This window comes from Protopterus annectens, chromosome 4.part0 (assembly GCF_019279795.1).
Source record: "Protopterus annectens isolate FY-2018-M chromosome 4.part0, PAN1.0, whole genome shotgun sequence".
NCBI lineage: Eukaryota > Metazoa > Chordata > Ceratodontiformes > Protopteridae > Protopterus > Protopterus annectens.
In genome coordinates, this window is record NC_056733.1 from 518,177,097 (window position 1) to 518,200,592 (window position 23,496).

Here is a 23,496-nt window from a genome sequence, read left to right on the forward strand (position 1 = left end):
TTACATTTACATTGTGAGAACTAATAATTTTCCCCCTAGGGGTTGAGTACAGAATGTAATTGGAGACTGCTGAACTACATCTGTAACTAAGTGTTGATTGATTCTTATTTTCAAGGCAAGTGTGTTTTTTACTGTTGTACAACTTGAAGGCTTTAGCCTAGGCAGCAAAGTATGTTATGTTTTGCAGATTACTGTATTATATGTTTTGTTTGAGAGTTGCATTAATCAGTTATTATGTATTTAAAACACTTAACTTTTATAAGAAATGACATAAAAAACTGAAATAGTACACATATAAACATTTCTATGTATGCAGACTTGTGTGTGGTGTCCTGTCCTTTGCATTGTGTGTGGTATATGTTTCATGCAATAATTCTCATTTGTAGGAAAGAATCAGACACTGGCCATTTGAAAAGGTGGCAACTGTAGGAATAATGGCTGTTTGATATGCTGTGCACCCTTTGTATATACTCTTGATATATATATATATATATATATATATATATATATATATATATATAAAGTATTTATATATTTATATGTGTAGGTATGTGTATATACATACATATATATATATATATATATATATATATATGTGTATATATACATATGTGTGTATATGTATCATTGGAATGTTTAGTGCTTCCACATTGTACATTTCCTATGGTAGATTGACTGTTCTGCATGATATGCCAGAGAAATCATCCTGACATCTTGCAGCTGAGATGGCTTACTGGTAACTTGTTGTGGCTATGTTGTGCAAGGTCCTAGGTTCAAGACTTGCACGTGCTGGTTATTGTTGCAAGGTAGATCACTTCAGCTGTGGAGGAGGGGATAATGGCAATAATTACAAGAGATCCCTATTTTGGGCCCCTTCACCCACATTAACAGTGCCTTTGGTCTGATGTTTTGCAGTGAGAGGTTCACAGGGTGGATCCAATGTGTGAATGCAATACATACATAAATATATATATATATATATATATATATATATATATATATATATATATATATAGACATATGTATACAGACATGTATGTCTACACACACACACACACACACATATATATATATATATATATATATATATATATACACACACATACATATATATATATATATGTATATATATATATATATATATATATACATACACACACATATAGATATATATATATATATATATATATATATATATATATATATACATACACACACACACACACACACACACACACACATATATATATATATATATATATATATATATATATACACACACATATATACTTACATATATACATCTACATTTGTAAATACATTTTCCCTACTGTTGAATGACTGTGCTGCATGATATGTTTGAGAAGACATCACACTTATGTACAGCTCAAATGGCTTAGTTGTAAATTGCTGTAGCTGTGGTGTGCAGGGTCCTGGGTTCAAGACTTGCAAGCACTGATTATTTTGTTGCTGGGCAGAACAAGGACTGTTGGATACAGCATGATTAAGGTACTTTTAAACAGTTGTAAGCAGGTTTGCGTGGCGGTAAGCAATGCTAACTTCCGGTTAAATAAGCATACAGTTAGCCTGAAAGTGATAATCTGTGTAGGCATTGTTTAGTGCCATGCAAACAGGCTTAATCCCACTTACTACTGCTTAAAAGTGCTTACTCCCGCTTACCCCAGTGCTAATTTCTTTAAAAGAAAAGAAAAAAGGGGTGATAGGAAAGTGGTGAGAAAGGGGGCATGCAGAGGGAAAGACAATAGGGTAAGTAGCTAGGATGTGCAGGACGGGTGTAGGGAAGGTCCATAGCTGTCCATTTCTTCTACAGCAACAGCTGTGCATGTATCCTGAATTTGGAGGTAGATTTGGACACTCAAACCCCTGAGAAAGGGGTGAGGACAACAATAATGTATTGTGAAGCCAATTAGACCAGATTACATGTGTCCAGTGGACATGTGCAAAAATGACAGCTATGTATGGGGCAAACTTTTTGGGGGTGAACAGATTGCCTTTTGTTTTTTTTAAGGTGTAAGTTGGATGTTGAGGAAGGATAGTAGGTATATTTGGGGAGGTAGGTTGGGTAGGAAGACAGACAAGACAGCATACATGGGCGGTATATGACATGTGTAGGGGGTAAACACCTTGGACGGGGAGGGGTGTGTGGAAATCGGAAGCCCATGAGCCCCCAAATGGAAACAGTGGGACTGAGGTCCCCACTCTTTTGGTAGTCACCACTGCACCGTCATGGCCCCAAAGGTGGCTGTGCTGGGGGCTGAGCAGGAGGGGCAGGCTGACCCTCTAAATGTGCCACATGGCCCTCAAGCTGCCAGAGCAGATCTCCAAACTCCCTTGGCAGCTCACTATGTACCAGTCCCCGGACCTGACTTTGGATGACAGGATCCTTGTCCACACCCGCTCCCAGGGGGAAAGAGCCCCATCCCCTGAGGTGGTTCCACCTAAAGGTGGTGCAGGACCAGCGGACGAGGAGGTCCCAGGGTGGATCCCATACATGCTGGGGCCTGGTGCCACAGCCACATGAGGTGGGAGAGGTGGGTTCGCTGGGACAGGCCTTCCCAAACGTGCTATGGTGTTGCAGTTTTAAAACATATGTGGGTTAGTAATAGTCAATACAATCCAGGATTAGTTATAACAGTATGCATAGATATTCATATTAACCCAAAACACCAGATTTGGAACAGTTGCATAGCAAACAGAACACATGCATATATGGAACCACAGTGGCCATTACAGTCATATGCGGGTTACAGTGATAGCAACAGGCTACCAATGATAGTATTTCAACATGGAGCATTAATAGAAACACATTTCAATATTTGTTGAACAATAGGACGTATGTCCCAACAGTAGGTTTGGTGTAAACATACCCATTGATTTGGGTATTTAGATTATTGTTTCAGATATGGTGAGGGGGGGGGCAGAGAGAGATGTCAGTTAACTTATATTTCCTTGTTGTACTCACAACTTTAATGATCATTGCTCTAATCATTAATGTACAGGTATTATTACAATACCCTATGGCCTTAGTTTGGGCAGTGGTATATTTGTACACAGTGTGTACTTCATCTGTTTTATAGCTGAATTCTACATCTCATACCTGGTAGACCTGTGGGGGTAATGTTTGTTAACGCTACCTGTCTGTTTCTACACATATTCCCAGATTTCGAGTGAATATTATGCACATACCTCTTAGTCTCTTAATGCACACACTCTGGACAAAGCTTGACAACATGGGGGTACAAATAGGGACATATTTTGAATTTTGCTGTCATAAACTTGGAGAGTTGCTAGAGTGACAGGATTTTTTTTAATATACATTTTCTGAAGGTTCTGAGGTCTGAAAATCAAATGTTTGTCATTATTTAGTGACTACAATTCTGAGATCATCCCACTGATTTGCCAGGGGAACAGAGGAACAGGCAGAAATATGAGCCAGTTACCTGGACATTCTGAAAAAATGTGTACAGTTGAGAGGTATGAATATGCATACAGCTTACTACCACTCCTAGGATTTGAACCATGGTTGTGTCTGCTAAAAATACAACTATTTTAAGTTTCAGCAGAGTATGCTATTTGGATATTGCTGTCTATCTCTTCAGTGTTTTCTGTCTAAGTCTCTCTTGGTTGTACAATCTGATCTTGTACTTGCAACAGTCTTATACAGACATCCCTAGACATTTTGTTATGTAGCACAGTGTGGGTAACAGTGGTTAACACAACATTACTATTCAGAGAATGCAACAATAAATGTCATACAATACCAGAGTAAACACAACCAGTCCAGGATTTAGAGCTTTATTGCCAAGCATTTACATTTTTATTTAAATATGACCTATATGGGACTATTAATGTCATATTGTCTGGTTTATTCAGTACAACCCATACACAGTTTGTATACTGCCAGGTGACTTTCTACTACTTTATATTTATTTGGTATGACTACTACAAGCAGGATTGTTACTCACCAGCCTCACGATGCAGCCTTTACAACCTACTAGTATGGGCTTCCAGATTCACAGCCCGCTCAACTGCAGCTGTAAGGTAAATAGAGAAATATTTAGGCATACCTATCCATCATATACACAGGCTGGACATTAGTAAACAGTTATTGGTATGAGTACTTACACACTGCTTGGGACATCACCCCTTCTTGGACCCACTCATCCAAGAGCTCACTCTTTTTCTGCTTTAAGTCGGCATAGTGGTGCTGGACCTGCTCACCAGTCCGAGGGATACACATGGCACTGGTGAGATCATGGGAGAGATGTTCCCAGGTTTCCACTTTATATTGGGAGCCTTGGTACTGGCCCTGCAGCAGTCTCTGTCATGGTTTTGTACCAGGAGTCATACCATGACCTTGGACTCCTGTATGCCCCAGCACTGCGCACAGCAGTGCATGCCCTCACCAACACCTGCCATACTGCCTACACTGGGAAGCTGCAACCAGTTATGAGCTGTATTCCCACATGTGCGGTTTAAATATGGCTGATTTTCCGCCCTTTGCCATGATTGGATGGTTTTAAATATGCTAAGCTAAGCTACGGGCAAACCTGCTTAGCTAAGGTTGGCACTGCTTAAAGGGAAAGGTTCAGCACTGCTTACTAATAGGCAAATCCACTTAGCTAGGCTACTCATTGTATAGCAGTCATAGTTGCACAATGCTTACACTTGGTAAGCAGAGCTATGCAATGCTTAGCATTGCTTATTTTTCATTTTATAGACTATCTGCTGTATGGCATTGATTCATCATTCATTACATGTTATAAATTTGTTTACTATCCCTGTCATCCCCCAATGTGATTTCATTACATTTATTCATGTGTGACTATACCGTATGGGGCACTTGTATTTATATGGGGGTTTCACAACTTTATTAAACTGCCACCTCACACCTGGACCTAATACAGTACTCTGGTTAACAAATATATATTATTTGGAATCTAATTATAAAAATAAATGTTTATGTACTGCTTTCACATGTAAAATGCAAATTGGTTATAGTGATGATTGAACTGGGAATGGCTGCTTGCAAAGTGTACACTCTAACCACTACACTATTGAAATACTGCTTATGCTGGATGTCTCTTGCTATTTAACTTCTTGTGCTGTTTAAGCTAGACTTAAGCCTAGCTAAGCAATGGGCACACCCATGCAGCTATGCTTAAACTTTATCGCATTTATAAAAAAAAAATTATTTGTTGTGTTATTTTATTTGTACCCTTCATCATATCCCTGCTAATGCTGAACCTGTTATTCTATCAACTTTGTGCTTTATGGGACTATTGTCCCCTTTTGCTTTGTCTACATTCCTTACTCTGGTTGGGAGGTGTGCGCTATGTGCTTATGCTACTTCTGTTATTCTGACATTTGTCTTGCTAGGGACGATTGTCCCTTATGGCTTTGACCAGATTTGTTATCTTGATGGGTTGGGGGTCTTACGAGCATTCTCACTCATTTTAAATTGCCAAAAGGCAATTCTGGAGTGCAGGGGGAGTATATATTGTGAGAGCTTTGGTCTCACAACCCCCCCATGCTCATACATGGAACCATGTCCGTTTTAGAGCACGACAGCGCGCCTTCATACATATGCATGGTGCACTGCTGTGCTGAACAGGAACGGTTCCTGCCGTGCAGGAATAAGGAATAACTTATTCCTGCACAGCTGCTTGCTGAATCCCAGGGTATATCTCATATATGGTGGGGAGACTAATGCATTTCATTATGGGAACCGTAATATCAATTATCATTGCATAATCCCCTGTGGTGTTACGGGCGATGGATTATGAACTGCATTAACTTGCATTGTGAAGCAAATGGACCAAGAGCGTTTTAAAACCTATGATCGGTATATGCAGTTGACATACTTGTTTTAAATTTTAGCCAAATATTTGCATATCAGTGACAGCCATTCAAACAGATTGGGGGGGGATAAACATTTTAATTTTGTCAGCTGTGCTATAACATGAACTTTTACAAAATGTTATATCTCCAATATTCCAAAGGATGAATTTCAGTGGGTTATTACTTGGGGTCGTACTTACAACTGGTAAGGACAGCACGTCTCCTATGTCAGTAGCCAGAGTAAAAAGCAGTGCCTTTGCTTTATGTGTGAAAATGCAGTGGTGCAGAAGTTAGGATAGTCGCCTCACAGCAAGAGGTTCTCCCGTTCGATTCTTGACTGGAGCGCCTTCTGTGTGGAGTCTGCATGTTTTCCCCACGTTTGAGTGATGTTAAAGACATGCAGGTAGGTGTGAGTGTGAATGGGCATGCCTTCTTTGAAGGCTGGGTGTCGGGCTGGCAACTCGGCACTGTAGAAATCCACTGCCAATCATGAGCGGACCTGAGTTCCGCTGTGGCGACCCTTAACCGGGGAAAAGCCAAAAGTCTAACCAAACGTATAGGAGGAAGGCAGTTAGTCTGTTTTTTTGCATAAGTCTTGGAAAAATTATTGTTACAGTACTGTGCTTGTTTCTCCTGAAATAATTATATTCAACCAATTAAAGTGGTACAATGTATGACAGTGTGTGTGTGGGGGGGGGGGGGCATGAAATGTGAGACCAACCCAGAAGATGGTAGTCAGATGTTAGTGTCATGGGCTATTTGGATTTAAAGTGGGAAGAGGTGGGTTTAAATGCTTAAAAATAAGAGATTTATTTAGGAAAGGAATAAAAATGTCACCTCAGTCATTACCTCCTGGAAGGTGTGATACCCCCTCCCCGACTTCTATTAAGTCTTCTTTCATAGGCATTCAGAAGCTATGTATCTGAAACCCTTGTATGTCCTTAAAGGATCATCAGTATAGATCACATGTACCACCAATACAGACAATTTACGGTAACACTCTAGCTTAGTTGGGTCTTTCTTGCAGTTTTTACTAATTGGTTTGACTGTGTGACCTTTCAACCCTTTGGTTTGGATTATTAGCAAACAGCCTATAAATTAGCTCGAGCAAAATATAGATTGCGTGCTTAGAGTGCCCTGGCTCTTCATAACTGTGCACTGGATAGAAAAAACAGACACAAAGAATACATGGGATCTAGAAAAAGGTATGCACACAGATAAACAGCTAAAGAGGAAACACCAGAAATAAAATGAGTAATATGATGCACAGTGCAATTTAAAGCTGATTAAATAACTAGATTGCTAAGGTGGATACAGTACAATAACTGAGGAGTTTTTCACTTTCTTCTTCTTGTTACTGCTTTCTTAGGTATATAGTGTGTGTGCGTGTGTGTGTGTGTGTGTGTGTGTGTGTGTGTGTGTGTGTGTGTGTGTGTGTGTGTGTGTGTGTGTGTGTGTGTGCGTGTGTGTGTGTGTCTGTCTGTGTCTATGTCTATATATATATATATATATATATATATATATATATATATATATATATATATATATGTGTGTGTGTGTGTGTGTGTGTGCATACACACACACACACAGCCAGACAAAGAGCGAGACACAGTGAATGAGATAGAAGCAGATATAAAGTAATAGACTTTCTTTTAGCCTTATTAACCAACAATATATTCCTAAAAGGAAGTTTAAGGGCATAATATACAGAACTGTTGTCTTTCATAAGTTCGTTATCAGTAACACACAGGAAGTTGAAGTTGAGGTTCCCTCAACTCTCTCTTTTAATGGTCTTCTATCCTTCTTCCATTTTCTGTCTTCTTTTAAGCTCCATTACTATTTATTTATTTATTTATTTTACATTTGTTGACCGGGATTATCCGTCTGGATACATGTCCATTTTCAGCGGAGGCCCGGGGAGAAAAGCTCCCCATTGACAGTAATTTACATTCATATAAACAGAGTATATAATACTTCTTTTGATAATTAATACATGAGGTACAGAATAACATACGATTGTATACAATTAAGATTTAGAAGGAAAAAATATGTCAGAGTAATGCTAGATCCAGGGAAAGAGCCTTGAGGAATTCCTATAGAGAAGTAGAGGTTGAGGAAGGTAATGGGTTTAGTCTGGTTTGGAACATTGACAGAGCCACTGGTTTTTAAAATGAAGGGATAGACTTTTCTTGAATTTGGATAGAGAGGTGATATTGGTGAGTTGAGGAGGAAGGGAATTCCATATTTTACCAATGGAATTTGCAAACAGCGAGTCACCTCCAAAATTACAGGATTTGACCGTTTGAGCAAGTAGCCTATTTGCTGAGCGCAGACTAGTTAGGTTTAAGTATGGGGTGATTAAATTACGCAGCGCAGGAATGGTGTCAGGTTGAGTGAGAATTTTAAAAGCATGTCAAATTTTTTTCTTTCTCTCTCCACCTCAGATCTGTTTATATCATCCTGCTCCTATTCTTCACATATTTTCCCATTTTTCTTGGTTGTCCTTCCGGTCCCTCTTTTTTTCCCTGTAGTGTCCTTTCCTTTTCCACCTTCCTATTTCTTCTGTCAGCTTTTCCTTTTGTTTTAGGCTTGTCCACAACTCCTGTCTTGTCCATTGTTTTGAAGACTGTCTGCCCCCATCCCTGCTTTTGTAAGATCTTGTTCTTTTATCAAGTATCCTTCCCATTTCCCCCCTCAACTCTTTCTCATGAAGTTTCTCCAACCTTTTTCTTCATACGTTTCCTGTATACTTTCCTCCAGCTTTTCATTGCTGCCATATTCTTTGTGTTTTCAGCCACTATGTACTCCTCTCCTTTCTGTGTTATATGGACATGTGTGTCACTGTCTCCTCTTCTGTGTTTGTTCCTTGTGAATCTCCTTATTCTACTTCATTCTCTCCAGTCTTCTACTGCTTTTTATAGCATCTTAGTCATTGTTGACTTTATTCCCAAGTTCCTTAATATGTGTATTTCTGTTAGGAGCATTATCATTCTAAGTGCATTCACCCTATCTAGTTGAGTGCATGTCATCTTTTCTATTGTCCCCAGGATGTTGTACAATTCAGTTTCCATTTTTTTCATGATTGGCCTTCAAAAGAATGGTCTACGTAAACCCACAAATGCTTAAGTATTCATTCTCCTGGATATTCCACACCCCACCCTTCCCTTTTCTTTCCTCTGTTCTTACTGTCACTACCTTTTCCTTTCATGGCTGAGGATTGATGCTTCTTCAAAGTTTGTAAATATTGGTAGTACCCCTCTTTTCCCTAGCAGTCTGTACAACCTGCTGTCCTAAAGTAGAAAGTTTAGCAGGACTCGTGTTCTTTTTTGCTTGGGTTTCTCTTTCTCTCTCTCTCTCTCTCTCTCTCTCCTAACATCCTGCCACCTTCCACCCCCTCTCTTTACATCCATTCCTCTTGGATTTTTTTGGCTGAGTTTTCTCTTCCCAAATAACATTTCTTTCTTTCACTCTGACTCCAGTGAGATGTTAAAATTTCCCTCTATGATTTTTAATCCTTCCTGTCTTATCTTGTCCCATTCCTCAAAAATTTTAATATAAAAGTCTTTAACATCATTGCTCAGTGAATAAATACTTCTGTCATCCATTTCCATCTATTCTCCCTTGTCACATTATCCATCTTCCCTCTCCACTCCTTTTCATCTTTTCTGTGACTGTTCTTAGCTTTCTCCTGAAAATAATAGGTACTCCTCACTCACCTATCTTATTATCAAACTCTGCCTTTGAATAATCTGTACTCATGTCCCCCTTGTTTTTTCAGATTTGTCTCCTATAACATTGTCGTGTTTCTTTGCATTCACTTCAGTGTCCCAATTATATATATATATATATATATATATATATATATATTTTTTTTTTTTTTCTTTTTATGGGGTGATATATAATATTCCACATTACTATATTCAGTATACCTACATTCTCCATCCCCCCTTTCTCTCTCCCTTCCCCTCTTCCACTCCTCAACCACTTCTGAATGACTCCCCTGTCCAAGTCTTTTCTCCCAAGCTGGTCTTGTGCCCTTTGGTTCTGCCTTAGCTCATTCCCATCATTCCGCCTTCAGAATGTGTGATGTCACTCCTCAGTCTGCAATATGTGTTTTCACTGGTGTAAATATAGCTGTTTCTATTCTAGCTATGGCTTCTTTCAAAGACCAAAAGGGGTCATTCTTGGTATTTCACAGGCATCCATATCTAGAATACTCAGCAAGTTCTTCAACATAATGCTGTCATCAGTGGATGAGCATGCCTCACAACAGACTACCATTAGGTGAATTGGCAGGCAGTGTGTGAAGCATATTGGGTCATAACCATCGTATCCACACAGCACCCACACAGTTTTCATGACTCAATGTATGGCACACATCTGGCCTATATTGCTATTTTCTGCATGGTGCCTATGGCCATCCTGTTGGTAAGTACAGGCACTGTGTATAATGTTACTGTATATAGCTACATTTACAGTGTGTATGAATGTTATAAACCTCCACACACTTGATACTTTTTTGCAGCTAATGCTAGATATTTGCTATGGTGCTGGCTAGTAATGCCTGTATGGAACTGCAAGACCATGGCCAAACTGCAGTACAGCATTTCACAAGCACAGACTTACAATGTCACCAGGTATGTGCATGGCTATCTCAAAGCCTACTTCCTATGCTTTGATATATCTGGGGACACTCAGGTATTGCCTTGCCACAGCCTGCATGATATTCCAAGCATGTTGCATGTTACATAACTTGCTGATGGGAAGCAAATAGGGCAGCCTCTTAATCTCAGTGTAGTTGGATCATGCACAAAAACATGGAGAGCATGGAAGGTACATCAAGACCATCGTCTGATTAGAGTGAGGTGGGACCAGAGATAGCAACAACCATACAGCCCCTTCTAGACAGAGACAGGTACAGTTCATGGTAACTCAGGAGAAGTGGCAGCATCTAATCAAGAACTATGTGCTGTGATGAGTGCACTCTGACAGTGTCAAGTCAGACAGTACAGATATGATACATGATACAGATATGATGCATGCAGTGTTAATATTTGGCTGTGCTGGTCAGTGCATGGTCAGGCCACAATGGGTATCAGACATTCCTACATATACAACACAGGAGGGAAATACAGTGGGTTACAGTTATAATGTTCAGAGGTGGCATGGAACAGAATGCTATGTGGTCAAATACAGTGGGTGGAGGGCACATCAAATGAGTGGGTCTTGTGATGGGCACTGTGTCGGGGATTACATCCTTTAGCCATGTAGGTTGAAAGGCACTACATGACCATGACCTGGGGGTCAGTCTCTTAGCCTAGTGGATTGGGAACTGGGGCCTTCCTTGAGAGGGATGTTGTGAAACTGCTTGATTGTGACTTGAGTGGAATCTCAAGACAAGGTGTTCTGCCAGTGGGGTTGTATGGTGTCAGTGCTCACAACAAAAGGTGACAGGCAAAATACTGCTTGATAGTAGGTGAGGACTGTGTATTTTACAATGACGCCTCTGCATGGCACCCCAGGTATGTATCCCACCTCAACCTCAGACAACACAACCAGTCTGGGTAGTGATGGTGGCACTAGCAATCATCCATGTGGAGGTGAACATGGAAGCAGTGTATACCAGCACAAATCTCATCAAACCTATCATTACAATGTTTCTGTACTCCATGTCCTCATGCACTGCTCAGCATCATCCTCACAAATGCCACACAGTGCAGTAGTCAGGTCCATGATGGTCTAGGTAGACGCATACTCTGCATGGCTGATAGTCCTGCACATTTGCTGATTGATTCTAAGTGCTATTTGTATGCCAGAGGCCATGTGTGACAATAAATGGCATTAGGCACCCCTATGAGACTGCTGTGTTGTGGGTATACTCACAACAGATGCAGTACTCTCATCTGCTTATGCAGCCACAGGGGGAGCATTGCTGATAGTCTTAGAAACAGGGGACCCCCAAGTGGAGATGGTGAGCACTCAATAGAGTTTCAGAATCATCTGTGAACAAGACCATATCTTCTTTCTGTACTGTGGGTGAAAGTCCACCCGGGAAGAAAACAAATTGTGTTACAGGCTGTAGCTCAGGTACTTGGCCCTGTTTTAAATAATCAGTCCCTGCACAGGTGCCAATATCTGCCAGTTGTTTGCTAGCTTCTACAGGTGGCAACATGGCAGTAGTCCACCCTATGAATACACAACAGTAGCCACATCAAAGTCAGAATAAGTATCCGTGATACTACTATGGCTTGTGGCATACATGCTGAGGGTGACCATGCAGTCTCAGGGGGTCTACATCTAAATCCTGAAATCCCACAAGACAAAAATAATAAATGGTTGAAATCCCGAATGGCCGATTTTTCTCAGGGCAAGTAAGCACTTGCCCAACATGGGAAAATATGCCCATTTCCCTATGGTATTGCAATCACTGAGTTGGTATATATAGTTAGGGATGTGTGGGGGCATAGCCCTCCACCTAGGTGGGTTTTACATAATCCGGTGTGGTTTGATGAAGTTTTGGGCAAGTGAAAAATCGTCCGTTCGGGATTTCAAACATTCGTTATTTTCATCTCACAAAAATAATGTTAAGTATTGTGGGATTTCAAGATTTAGAAGAAGACCTGTCTCAACTTACCTCTGCTGCTGTCGTGATATGCCTGGATACCTGAAGTTCTTATTGTGATGAAAATTAAACACTATCATCTGTGTTAGCATGTCTAGCAGGAGATTTGTGCATATTCTTAGATTAACTTGTATTGTATGCCAGCATGTCTAATTGTGAAAATGTAAATAAGTTTTTAAAATGTTGAGTATCTTCCTGCTTATACAAAATGTTTAAAGAATCTGTCAGTGTTCTGATACATTTCTAATTGCACATGTTTGAGAGGGAGATTCTAAAGTACAAACTGTGGAGAATCAGCTGAACAGTAGATGATGTCATTAGAATGTTCCCGGTCACTAGGTGATTGTTTTGAACACTTCATTGAGAGGAAAAATATTTTTTTTAACAGCTGACTGTTATTTTTAAAATAAGACAGCTGAGACTGTTAAGCTGAGCAGTTAGTTGAGAGTTACAGCAGTGACAGTTGCAGATGTACTGTGCAGAAGATACCTAGAAAAAGGACTCCCCAAAAACTGTAAGCCTGCGTTTGCCTTGCTGTTATGTTTTATATTAGATCAGGGACAGTATTCTTTAGTTAGATTAGGAAAGTTTAGTTATGCAAATAGAGTTTTTCTAAAATGATGGACTTCTATCCTACAGTTTAATTTTATATTTCTTGTGATTTAATTCTGGTGTTTATTGAAAGTTATTGATTTACACTCTTGTAATAATTTTACTTATTATTAAATGTTTTTCATTACTTTACATTGTGGCTGGATAATCAGTGTGTTTTTTAGAGATTAGAGAGTGTTTATACCTCTTTGATACTGCCCAGGTCACCTCAAATGCCTGGCTACTTCTGGTCATAGCTATCATTTATTTTGATATTTATTTTTTTATAACTGAACACTCTGTGAAGGAAGTGAACACCAGTCTGACTCTGGTGGCAGCGTTACCATTTGTATTGAGGAGGGGACACACTGGAAATTTGTGTCAGGCTTCCCATAAGTGTTTGAGTGTGTGAGATTTAAGGTTGTTTTGAGTGTGACTAAGTCAGAGATCTTAAACTGGAACACATTGCTCTGAATATGGTAAGGGATTACATGTGGGGTGGACAGAGGTATATAGTCCAGTCCCAGGAAAAGAGAGTGTGTTCCTGTTGTGCTGTTAAGGGAAATTGTGGAATTTGATTCTTGTGTGCTCTGGTGTTTTCTGTGACGCTTCCACACTGGAGTCAGTGGTGAGAATTGAGACTCTTTAATTACTGACCCGGGTTTTAAGTGGGGACATCACATTTATTGTTGGTAATCCGGTGGGATATTGGCCAGACGTCACACCTATGATGACACATAGGCAGTGTAAGGTGTCATCAGCTTACTCACTGTGTCTGCAAAGGTGCTATTTAGTAATTTGCTGTAAACATTTCTAACTCACCAAGTTGTTCCATTCTGATGTCATTGCCTACTCCATCAGAGCTGATCACAGTACCCTTGCCTGTGCACAGGTATACCAGAAACTCCTTCAGCTCAGCTAGTTTGCTGCTTCCTGGTTCTCTTCCCATGCCTGACCTCTCAGCCGGAAATGAAAATGCCTTTGCATGTTCAAGGTATAGCATATCTGCAACAGGCTTATAGCACTGTAGTAGTGTGCAGTTTTGCCCATCAGCAGCACTGCTGTCATGGACCATTGTCAACCACACTTGGTTCTGTAAAGCTTTATCAGCATCCTCTCTATCTTACAGGCATCACCTATAAATCCTGACCATTTGTAGCAGGGTGTTAGTTTCAGCAGGGCTGAAACTTTACACCTTCTGCTGCCCACCTCACACTCTTGACATGTGAATACAGGAGACTTGGCTATAGGCTGTCTGCTGTCAACAGTGCTAGGATGGTAGCTACATACACAGTTGTACCAAGGTATACCATATAAGTAATGGGGCAATTATGAATGAATATATGTCATATAATAGTAGGGGGAACAGGTGGTAACACATACAGCTGGTGTACATGTCACACAGTGACATGCATGGACTTGCTGCAGATCTCAATCTCTGTTTTAGAATCTGCAGGTATGTATGTATATGGGAGGGAGGAAAGTCATCTCCCTTGTCACTACTGGGGTCATGTGTGGAAATGTGTAACATAGTTGCACAGTACTACAGAAAGGGATAAATTGTATAGGCACAATGCTACAGCCTAAACGATGGGCCACTATATACTGTAAACAGGACACACCATTTTTGCATGGCATGACAGGCATGTACATGAACAAGTTGTCCTGATATCACCAGTTACCTTCTTACCAGTACATAGGTGCACTTGATATATGCAGGAAAACATTTCCTTACTGCTAGACTCAGTGGTGGTTTAAGTGTACCTTGTGGCCCAGGTAGTACTCAAACTATGGGTCCCTTACTCTTTTTTTAACATTATACATAAAGACACATACTTTTTTGTATTCACTATCCTAATGATCTCAGATGTATACATATCTACCAGACTGTTATAAATTATGTTTACTGTTTAATAAATTGTTTTAAAATGCAAAATTTGCTTGAGTGTATTTTAAGGTTGCAGTCTTGAACATTTTTCATACAAGAAGAGAAGCAAAGTTTAACAGCCATTTCAGAACATCTCACCCATGAACTGCTGTGATTATAATCTACCAGTGTCCATACTTATCAATAAGAATGACTTTGATTGTCAACATCTTGCAGTAAAATATTCCAAATTGCTCTACACAAATGCAAGCTAGACCTGCAAAGCTAAACTAATGATTGTTTAACTTGATTATGACAGCATGGTCAGTTGTTTTCATCCAAAGATAGCCCCTGTTCCTAGCAATTATAACCACATTGCTGACCATGTCCACCTCAGATGTCTGGTCATGGTAAAATAATAATAATAGCCACAGTGACATATTTTATGGTGTTGTGTTTGGATCACATTATCAGTTCTCTGCCTTACCATTTGGACTATCCACTGCAGTGTCTAGCTCCAGTTATAACTCATTTCAGGCTATAGAGTAGAGTATTCACGTTTTTCCATATTTAAATAACTTGCTTATCTTTGCAGAGTCTTTTTCAAAGTGTCAAAAATCTCTCACTTGAGTGACGGATCTCTTACACAAACTGGGATTCCAAGAGAAAATTCAAAAGTTTTTTTTTGTCTCCATCACACAGGGCTGTCTTTGTAGGGTATCTGCTAGACACCTCAGTTAAAATCGATTCATACCTAGTCTACATGTGGGGTTTTCCACTCAGGCTTTGGTCATTGAAGAGGGATTACCTCAGGATATTGGGTCAGATGGGATCTATGATTCTTATGATATCTCTGACAAGACTCCACATGAGAAATATTCAATGGTATCTGAAGTCTCTTTGGTCCAAGCACCAACACCCACTATCTTTACAAATACCAGTACTGGGGTTTCTCAGAAGAGAAATCACTTAGTGGAGACAGCAAATTTCCATACGCCCCCACTCCAAAGCAGTCAGTCACCACAGACTTCACTTTGGGAGCAGTTTCAGGAGGGTTAAAAGTGCAAGGACTTTGGGACACCAAGGACAGATGCATTTAAAACAGGTGTTTGCTGTGATCAAGGCCCTCAACATCCAGAATCATCTTTGGTTCCCTTGAGCTTTTCAAGTTGTTACAGACAATACTATAGTAATGTGGTACATCAGCATCTTACCCCCTTTGCAGACTTTCCATGTAATCTTAGGATATAGCTTCATAGCACAATCTCACTCTACAGGCACCCTACATAGCATCACAGTAAAACTGTGTGGCAGGCAAGCTGAGCAGGACAAAGACAGATCTTCATGAAAGGAAACTAGATCAGGAGGCCTTCCAAGATTGGATTTATCTGTGGGGAGTTCCTCAAGTAGACCTCTCTGCTTCCTATCTTAACAATCATCTGGCAGAATTCTTCTTCAGAACTCCATGCAAGATGGCCTGGAAGTCAGATGCCTTTTCTTTTCCATGGACAGGAATGCTCCTGTATGCTTCTCCACCCTTTCCACTGATATGCAGGGTACTTCTGAAGATTCAGAAGGAATCCCCCAATATATTTTGGTGACTCCCTTCTGACCCAGGCAACAGTGGTTCTCTCTTTTTTGGAAATGCCCGTGGGTAATTACCACAAGCTTCCTCACAAAATTGATCTACTCACACCAGAACGGGGGTGTTTCACACTTCCAAACTCCAATCAACTTCAACTGACTGGCTGGATGATAAGATCTTAATTCCCTTTACGCAACTGTTTATTGAGGATGTACAGCAGGTACTGATGGAGGCAAGAAAATCTGTTACGAGAAAATCATATATTAGCAAATGGAAAATGTTTTGTAGTTGGTGCTAACAACATAACAACTACCCATTCAAGACTAGTGTTGTTCTGTTATTTCAATATTTGTGTGAGTTACTATCCTATGTTCTTTCTTACTCCTCAGTCAAGGTTCATTCATCAGCCATTTCAGTATGTCTCTTCATGGATCCTTCTCTTTCAATGCATTCTTATGTCAAAATATTTTTGAAAAGGGGTTTTGCATAAGACACTTCCAAGAAAACCAGTGGCACCCCTTTGAGTTCTTAATTTTTAAAGATCCTGAGTTTTTTACCAGCTTATCTGGTTGACTTTAGGTACTTAACATAGAAAACTATTTTACTGATTGCTCTGACCTCTACTAGAAGAGTAGCTGAGTTGAAAGATCTTATGGTGAGTCAACCCTAGCTTATATTCCATAGAGACAGGGTTTCTTTGAGAACTAATCCTTCATTCATGCCTTAAGTGGAATTCAGGCTTACTTTAAGCCAGACTGTCTATCTCCCTGTTTTTTTTTCTCTGAACCTAAAAATGAGGGAGAAAGGATACCCCATACCTTGGATGTCCACACACTACTCTGGTACTAACTTGATAAAAGAAAATATTTTGGATTTTCAGATCAGTTTCTCATTTCTTGTGAAGGTAAGAAGAGAAACCTGCGTCAAAACAGACTGTTTCCTAATGGTTGTCTCTGGCTATTACATTTTGATATTCTCGCCACAACAAAAATAATTCCAGGCAGGGTCAAGGCACATTCTATTGGGGCCTTAGCTTCTTCTACAGATTTTTGGAAAGGGTTGGATTCTAGAAGTATTCTAGAAGCAGCAACTTTGTCCTCTGCACATACTTTTGCAAAGCACTACAAATGTGATTCCTTCTCTAGATCTAGATCAGGGTTTGCTAGGACCATTCTCCAAGAACTCCTGGACCCCCCACTTCCATCTCCCAATGTAGTAACCTATGGTAATCTATCCACAGAGCTAAGGCTACTGTACAATATGATGAACATAGTAAAATTGTGTAAATAAATTTACCATAATAGTAGATGTTTGAATGATTACTGTTGCACTAGCTGTTTCCTCCCTCTACCCCCTTTTTGTTTTTTTAATTATGCTAGGGTTTGTGTGTGTGTATATATTTTTACTCCTAGTCATACCTCTCAACTTCATAGCACAAGAAATCTGGACCAAACCTAAAATAATGGGGAGAACAAAGGCCCACAAATTGGACAGATTTTAAATATTGGTCTTATAAGCTTAGAAAGTTGCTAGAATAACATGATTTGTGTTAACATGCATTTTCTGAAGGATATGAAGTCTGAAAATCAAATGTATGTTATTATTTAATGACTTCAGTTTTCAGTGATTTGCCAGAACACCACAAATTATATGAGGAAGAAAACAAAATAAGAGGCAAAAATCTGGACAGTTGAAAGGTATGCTCCTAGTTATACCATCTCAGAGCATAGTCTCCCTTTCTCATGGCATGAAAGCTCTGAAGGGCTTAGTGCTCAAACATGGGTTTTTCAGCAGTTCAGCCTGAGCTGCCTTACAGTTTGAACACATGCAAGGTACTCTAAAGCTTTGGAAGCTGGCCAGCTATAATACCCTTGGCAGGATATAGCACATATAGCTCAGGCTACAGCAGCAGTGATCATTCAAACATCTACTATTATGGTAAGTTTACTTACACAACTGTACTTTCTCTCCACTGTATGACTTCAGAGTAGGTATATTTTAATTTGGAGATGGCACCTCCATGAGGAATTCATCAAATGTGTTTTGGACTTTTTTCCAGTCAGTAGGCACTCTATTAAAGAGATGTCAGTCAATCAAAATGAACCAAAAAGATCCATATCATAAAACTCAAAATAAAAAGAGCAATGTGTACAAAGTAAAAAAAAAATACATTTAGCCTGAAGAAGTGAGGAACTAGGAACAGACTGCCTAACTACTAAGACCAAATGGTTGCATTGCAGACAAGGTAACTAATGGCTGGCGCACCTGTTTGCTCATCTCCATGGCTATCTGGTAGCTGACATTTGCACCTGCTATATTCATGTTTATTTATCTCATTGCAATTGTTTTTTAGCTAGCTATAGTTAGAAAAGGAAAGCAAATATTAAAGACTTTCCTTGTGAGTGAAATGAAGATGCACTTTCTAATAGCTGCTACTAACCGGCATCTTTTTTTTTTTTTGGGCCCACAGGAGTTTCAGATGAAAATGGAGAGCCTCCAGCAGAGAAAGGAGGAATTGGAGAGGAAAGAAGAGCAACTTAAGATGTCCATTTTTAAATTTGATAAGTTTCTGAAGGTAAATACATGCTGTCCTGCTTGACCATCTTTCTCATTCTGGAAAACATAGTGTGCAGAATATATTTTCTGAGGGGGAGGCCTGTTCTTTGACAAATGTGTTTGTGTTTGTATTTATTTGTCTGAGAAGGTCTTCTGAGTCATCTAGGACCCATTTCTGAGAGATGATTCAGGCCGTGTTTATAGAGAGTATATAGAAGTATCTGTGTTATTTGGTGATTCGGGCATACTCATGGTGAGGCTAAGTGCCATTAGTGCCAGTACAATAGTTCAAAGGATAGGTAAGTTGCTAATAACAGCATAGTTTATTAATGGTGGGATATAAATCAAACTCTGGTTCCTTGCATGTACTAGACTAATTTTCTGTTTGCTGTTCTGCTTTCTAGTTTATACTGATGGCCCAGCTTAAGCAGCAGATCAGTGGTGCAGTAGCTACTAATAACATTCATTGTGAGTTTGTGAGTGGTCTAGAGCTAAAATCCATGGGTGAACTGTCAGATAAATAAGCTATTATGGTTTGTCTCTGTTTTATTTATACTTTAAAAGTCCCTGGTCCTGCCACTGCACTCTCCCTCCTTAAGCATCCCCTACTTCTCATACCTTAATCTACGTTCTGCCCTTAATGCACTCTTCTCGTTAGCTCTCTCTAATCTTCCTTGACTACTCTTTCTACTGTCTTCTAAAATCTATTAAGCAAATCACCTCAGAAAAACATTCTATTGTAATTGTTTTGCCTTCATGCAACTACATTATGATAAAACTGGGTTTTTGTAACCACTTACCCTAAAAACTATATTCATCTTAATGACATTTCTTTTTATACATCTTGAAATAGTTTTGCTATACTCCTGATTATTAACACTGTATAACATTGTATTGTTACTTAATGCCTTGTAATAATCCTGTAATATTCCTGTTTAATGCTAATTTATAATGAAAATTGTATAATATGTTGGAGCGTTTCTACCCAGGCCTTCGCTAAAGAAAGGCTCTTCAGCTCAGTCGGACAATCCCGGACAACAAATGTAAAATAAAATAAACATATATATATATATATAAGACACACTCTTATATATATATATATGTAGATATATATATATATATATATATATATATATATATATATACACACACACACACACACACACACACATATATATATATATATATATATATATATATATATATATATATATATACAGTGGCGGCTGGTGACTTCAAATCAAAGGGGGGCTGCAGGGGATAGCTGAATGGGTGGGGTCAATGGGAAGGGGTGCAGCCAACTAGAAAGGGGAGGAGCTATGCTCAAAACCACAAAAACTAACTAATTAAATATGCTGCCCTGGGTGCCAAACCCTCATTATGAGAGTCCAATCAAGACAAATGAAGTGTAAAGAATAGAAATATTTAAATGCATTGGCTGCATGACAGCTTACTTAATATCTAGATGGAAACAAAAAGGTTGAGAGGCATTAAAAAATAAATTTACTTTTTTAAATACATTACAGGAATGCCAGTCAAAATCAAGTATAAGAAAAACAAGCAGCACTCAACTCAAACTACTTCTCCTTGCACTGCAGTTCTAATTATAATTTATATTCAGCTTTATTAAAGCACCAAGTAGCATGCTGAAAGTAGCAATCTCTGTGATGCCCCCACTTGTAAAAATGTTTCTTATCCAAAACATACCTGCTTGCCTGACAACTATCTACTTGTTTCATGGGGAAAACACGATCAAAGTAAAAATGAAAAGCAAACAAGAAACAAGCTCAAGATACATTGCTTAAATTATTACTGTACAGGTTATGGACCACACATGAATGGCATTCTGTTTAGTTTACTGGTAAAGCCTTCAGAGATCACTAGAAGTCTCCAACAAGTGTAATGAGCTTCTTAAAATAATGTAATCCTGTCCTTTACTACAAATACTGTCATATGCATTTCAATATCCAATGCTTATACATTATCTAGTTAAGTATTCTCTGCATGGCAACAACAGAAAGGCTTCAATGTTGGCAATTCTTTAACAGTATGCTTGTTAAAGCTTACTTGCATGTTATGATCTCAGACAAGCTTACTTGATGGTCATTAAAGCATTGCTACTTAAAACAGAGAGCAACAGGCACTTTGAGTAATAAGAATAAATCAACAGTACAAAAATATGACAGAAACCAGACCATTCTGCAAAATCAAGAACAGATGAAAAGCCACTGTAGTACTTGTGTCTACCTTGTATGGGGGGATACCCTGCACATTTACACTGCATAACTGCTCCTTGCTTTGCTTGGACACATCTAGAGTCACTACATGGGGGAGTGGGGTGCAACAAGTATGTCACAATTTGAAATGTCTCTGGCTGACGGTGATGGCCCTAACATTTGTCATACCTCTCACCCTCAGAGCAAGAAATCTGGGCAAAGCCATACATAGAAGTGGGGCAAAGGCCCAAAAATAAGGACAATTTTTAAATATTGCTCTTATAAACTTAGAAAGATAACAGAATATAGCAATAACCCATGCCTGGGTGTGGGTAATGCTAAATTTACAAACAAAGCCAACCGTGGGTAAATTTAGCATTACCCACACCCAGAAGTGGGTTATTGCTATTATACCATGACATTATTTAAGAAAAGAAACTGTTACTTTTCTTAAATAATGGCATAGTATAATGCCTGTTTACTGCCCTTCCGCAGATGTCTGGCATCCGCGGCAGTTCTGATGTACTGCGCGCCTGCGCAGTACATCAGAGCTGAGCAAAAACGGAGAAAGCAAGATCTCCGTTGCTTTTTTAGTGTTTAAGCTATGTTAAATGAGTTTAACATAGCGAGACAGTTTTAAAATAAGCAACGGACATCTCCGTTGCTTATTTTAAACTGTCTCGCTATGTTAAACTCATTTAACATAGCGAAACACTAAAAGCAACGGAGATCTTGCTTTCTCCGTTGTTTTAAAACACTGTTCGCTATGTTAAATGGGTTTAACATGGCGAGACAGTTTAAAATAAGCAACGGTCTCCGTTGCTTATTTTAAAGCTGTCTCGCTATGTTAAACCCATTTAACATAGCGAGACAGTATTTAAAATCGATATACTAATGGAAAAAAGTCCGGGCGACCGGACCTTTTTCCATTAGTATAACTCGATTTACAATGGGCACGCTGGCCAATCAGCGTGCACGTTTTGGGGGGATCATGGTATAATAGTAGGTCTTGCATTAGTATGAATTTTCTGAAGGATATGAAATCTGAAACTCAAATGCCTGTCATTATTTTCTAACTTCAGTCTTTAATGATTTACCACTAATTTGCCAAAAAACACCATTTTATGAAAAATGGACCAAAAATGTGATGCAACGATATAAAATAGCCACACAATACAGCTGGGAACCTGTCAAAGAAGGGACACTTTTTTAATATTAGTACTGCTAACTTGAGCATCTGACAAAATAAAAGTCTACATGCATTTCTGAAATAAAAGTAATCTATAACTCTGATTATTACAGTTATTTCTTAATTGTAAACCCTCCATGTTTTCTTCCAAAATTGCTATTTTGCAAAGGGATTATTAGGGGAAGAGCAACATTTTGAGCCAAATTCGGGGACAGTTGAGAGGTTTGGCTATGCCTAATTCTATAAAGCAATTTGCATGTACCTCTCAACCTGTTAATGCAATAAATCTGGACAAGGCCAAATATATTGGGGGAACATATAAACATTACTAAAAATTGCTCTTGTATAAACTGGGACAGTTGATAGAACAGGTCTTACTTTAGCATGCATTTTTCTGAAGGCTATGAAGTTTGAAACTAGTGTGTCATTATTTAGTGACTTAATTCCTAAATGATTTGCCAGAAAACCACAAATTTTATGAGGAACAAACCAAAAATAATTAGCAAAAAACCTATTCATTCTTTAAAAATCTGGACAGTTGGGAGGTATAGTTCAGCTGGGGCTGTAGGTTTGCCGTCCTTCCCCCTCACAAAACCATGGTCGAATGGAGCCTCCCCCTGCAGCCATTCCAATGATTCATTACTTTGCTATTTCACTCCATTTACCATAAACACTAATGTGCATACTGATTTACTTCTATGATGATTTGAACTTCATTTGAAAGTTTTATTTTGCATTTTACAGCACAAACACTAAGACATCTGCTAAACAAACTTGGCATTAAAACATCTCTGCCCTTGAAACTCACATTCATTGAAACAACATTAAAACCCACATTCAAAGAAAATACATTTTACCCGTGGCAGATAAAAATTAATTCTGGGCTGTTTTCAAATCATAGGCCCCTTGCATATGAAACATACATGTGCTCTTTGATACACCTTCCTATTGCTTTGAACATTTTTCCAGTAAACAATGAAACAAAACTGCCCAATTCAGAACATTTCC

At 39.1% G+C, this 23,496-nt stretch overlaps 1 protein-coding gene across 1 annotated transcript in view; it reads left to right on the forward strand.

Moving 5' to 3' along the window:
* Positions 1-23,496, forward strand: part of CFAP73 (cilia and flagella associated protein 73) — a 551,824-nt gene that overhangs the window by 66,670 nt on the left and 461,658 nt on the right. The window contains exon 3 of the mRNA XM_044068437.1: positions 18,998-19,102. Within this exon, the coding sequence (XP_043924372.1) occupies positions 18,998-19,102 (105 nt within the window). The remainder of the gene's footprint in view (positions 1-18,997; positions 19,103-23,496) is intronic.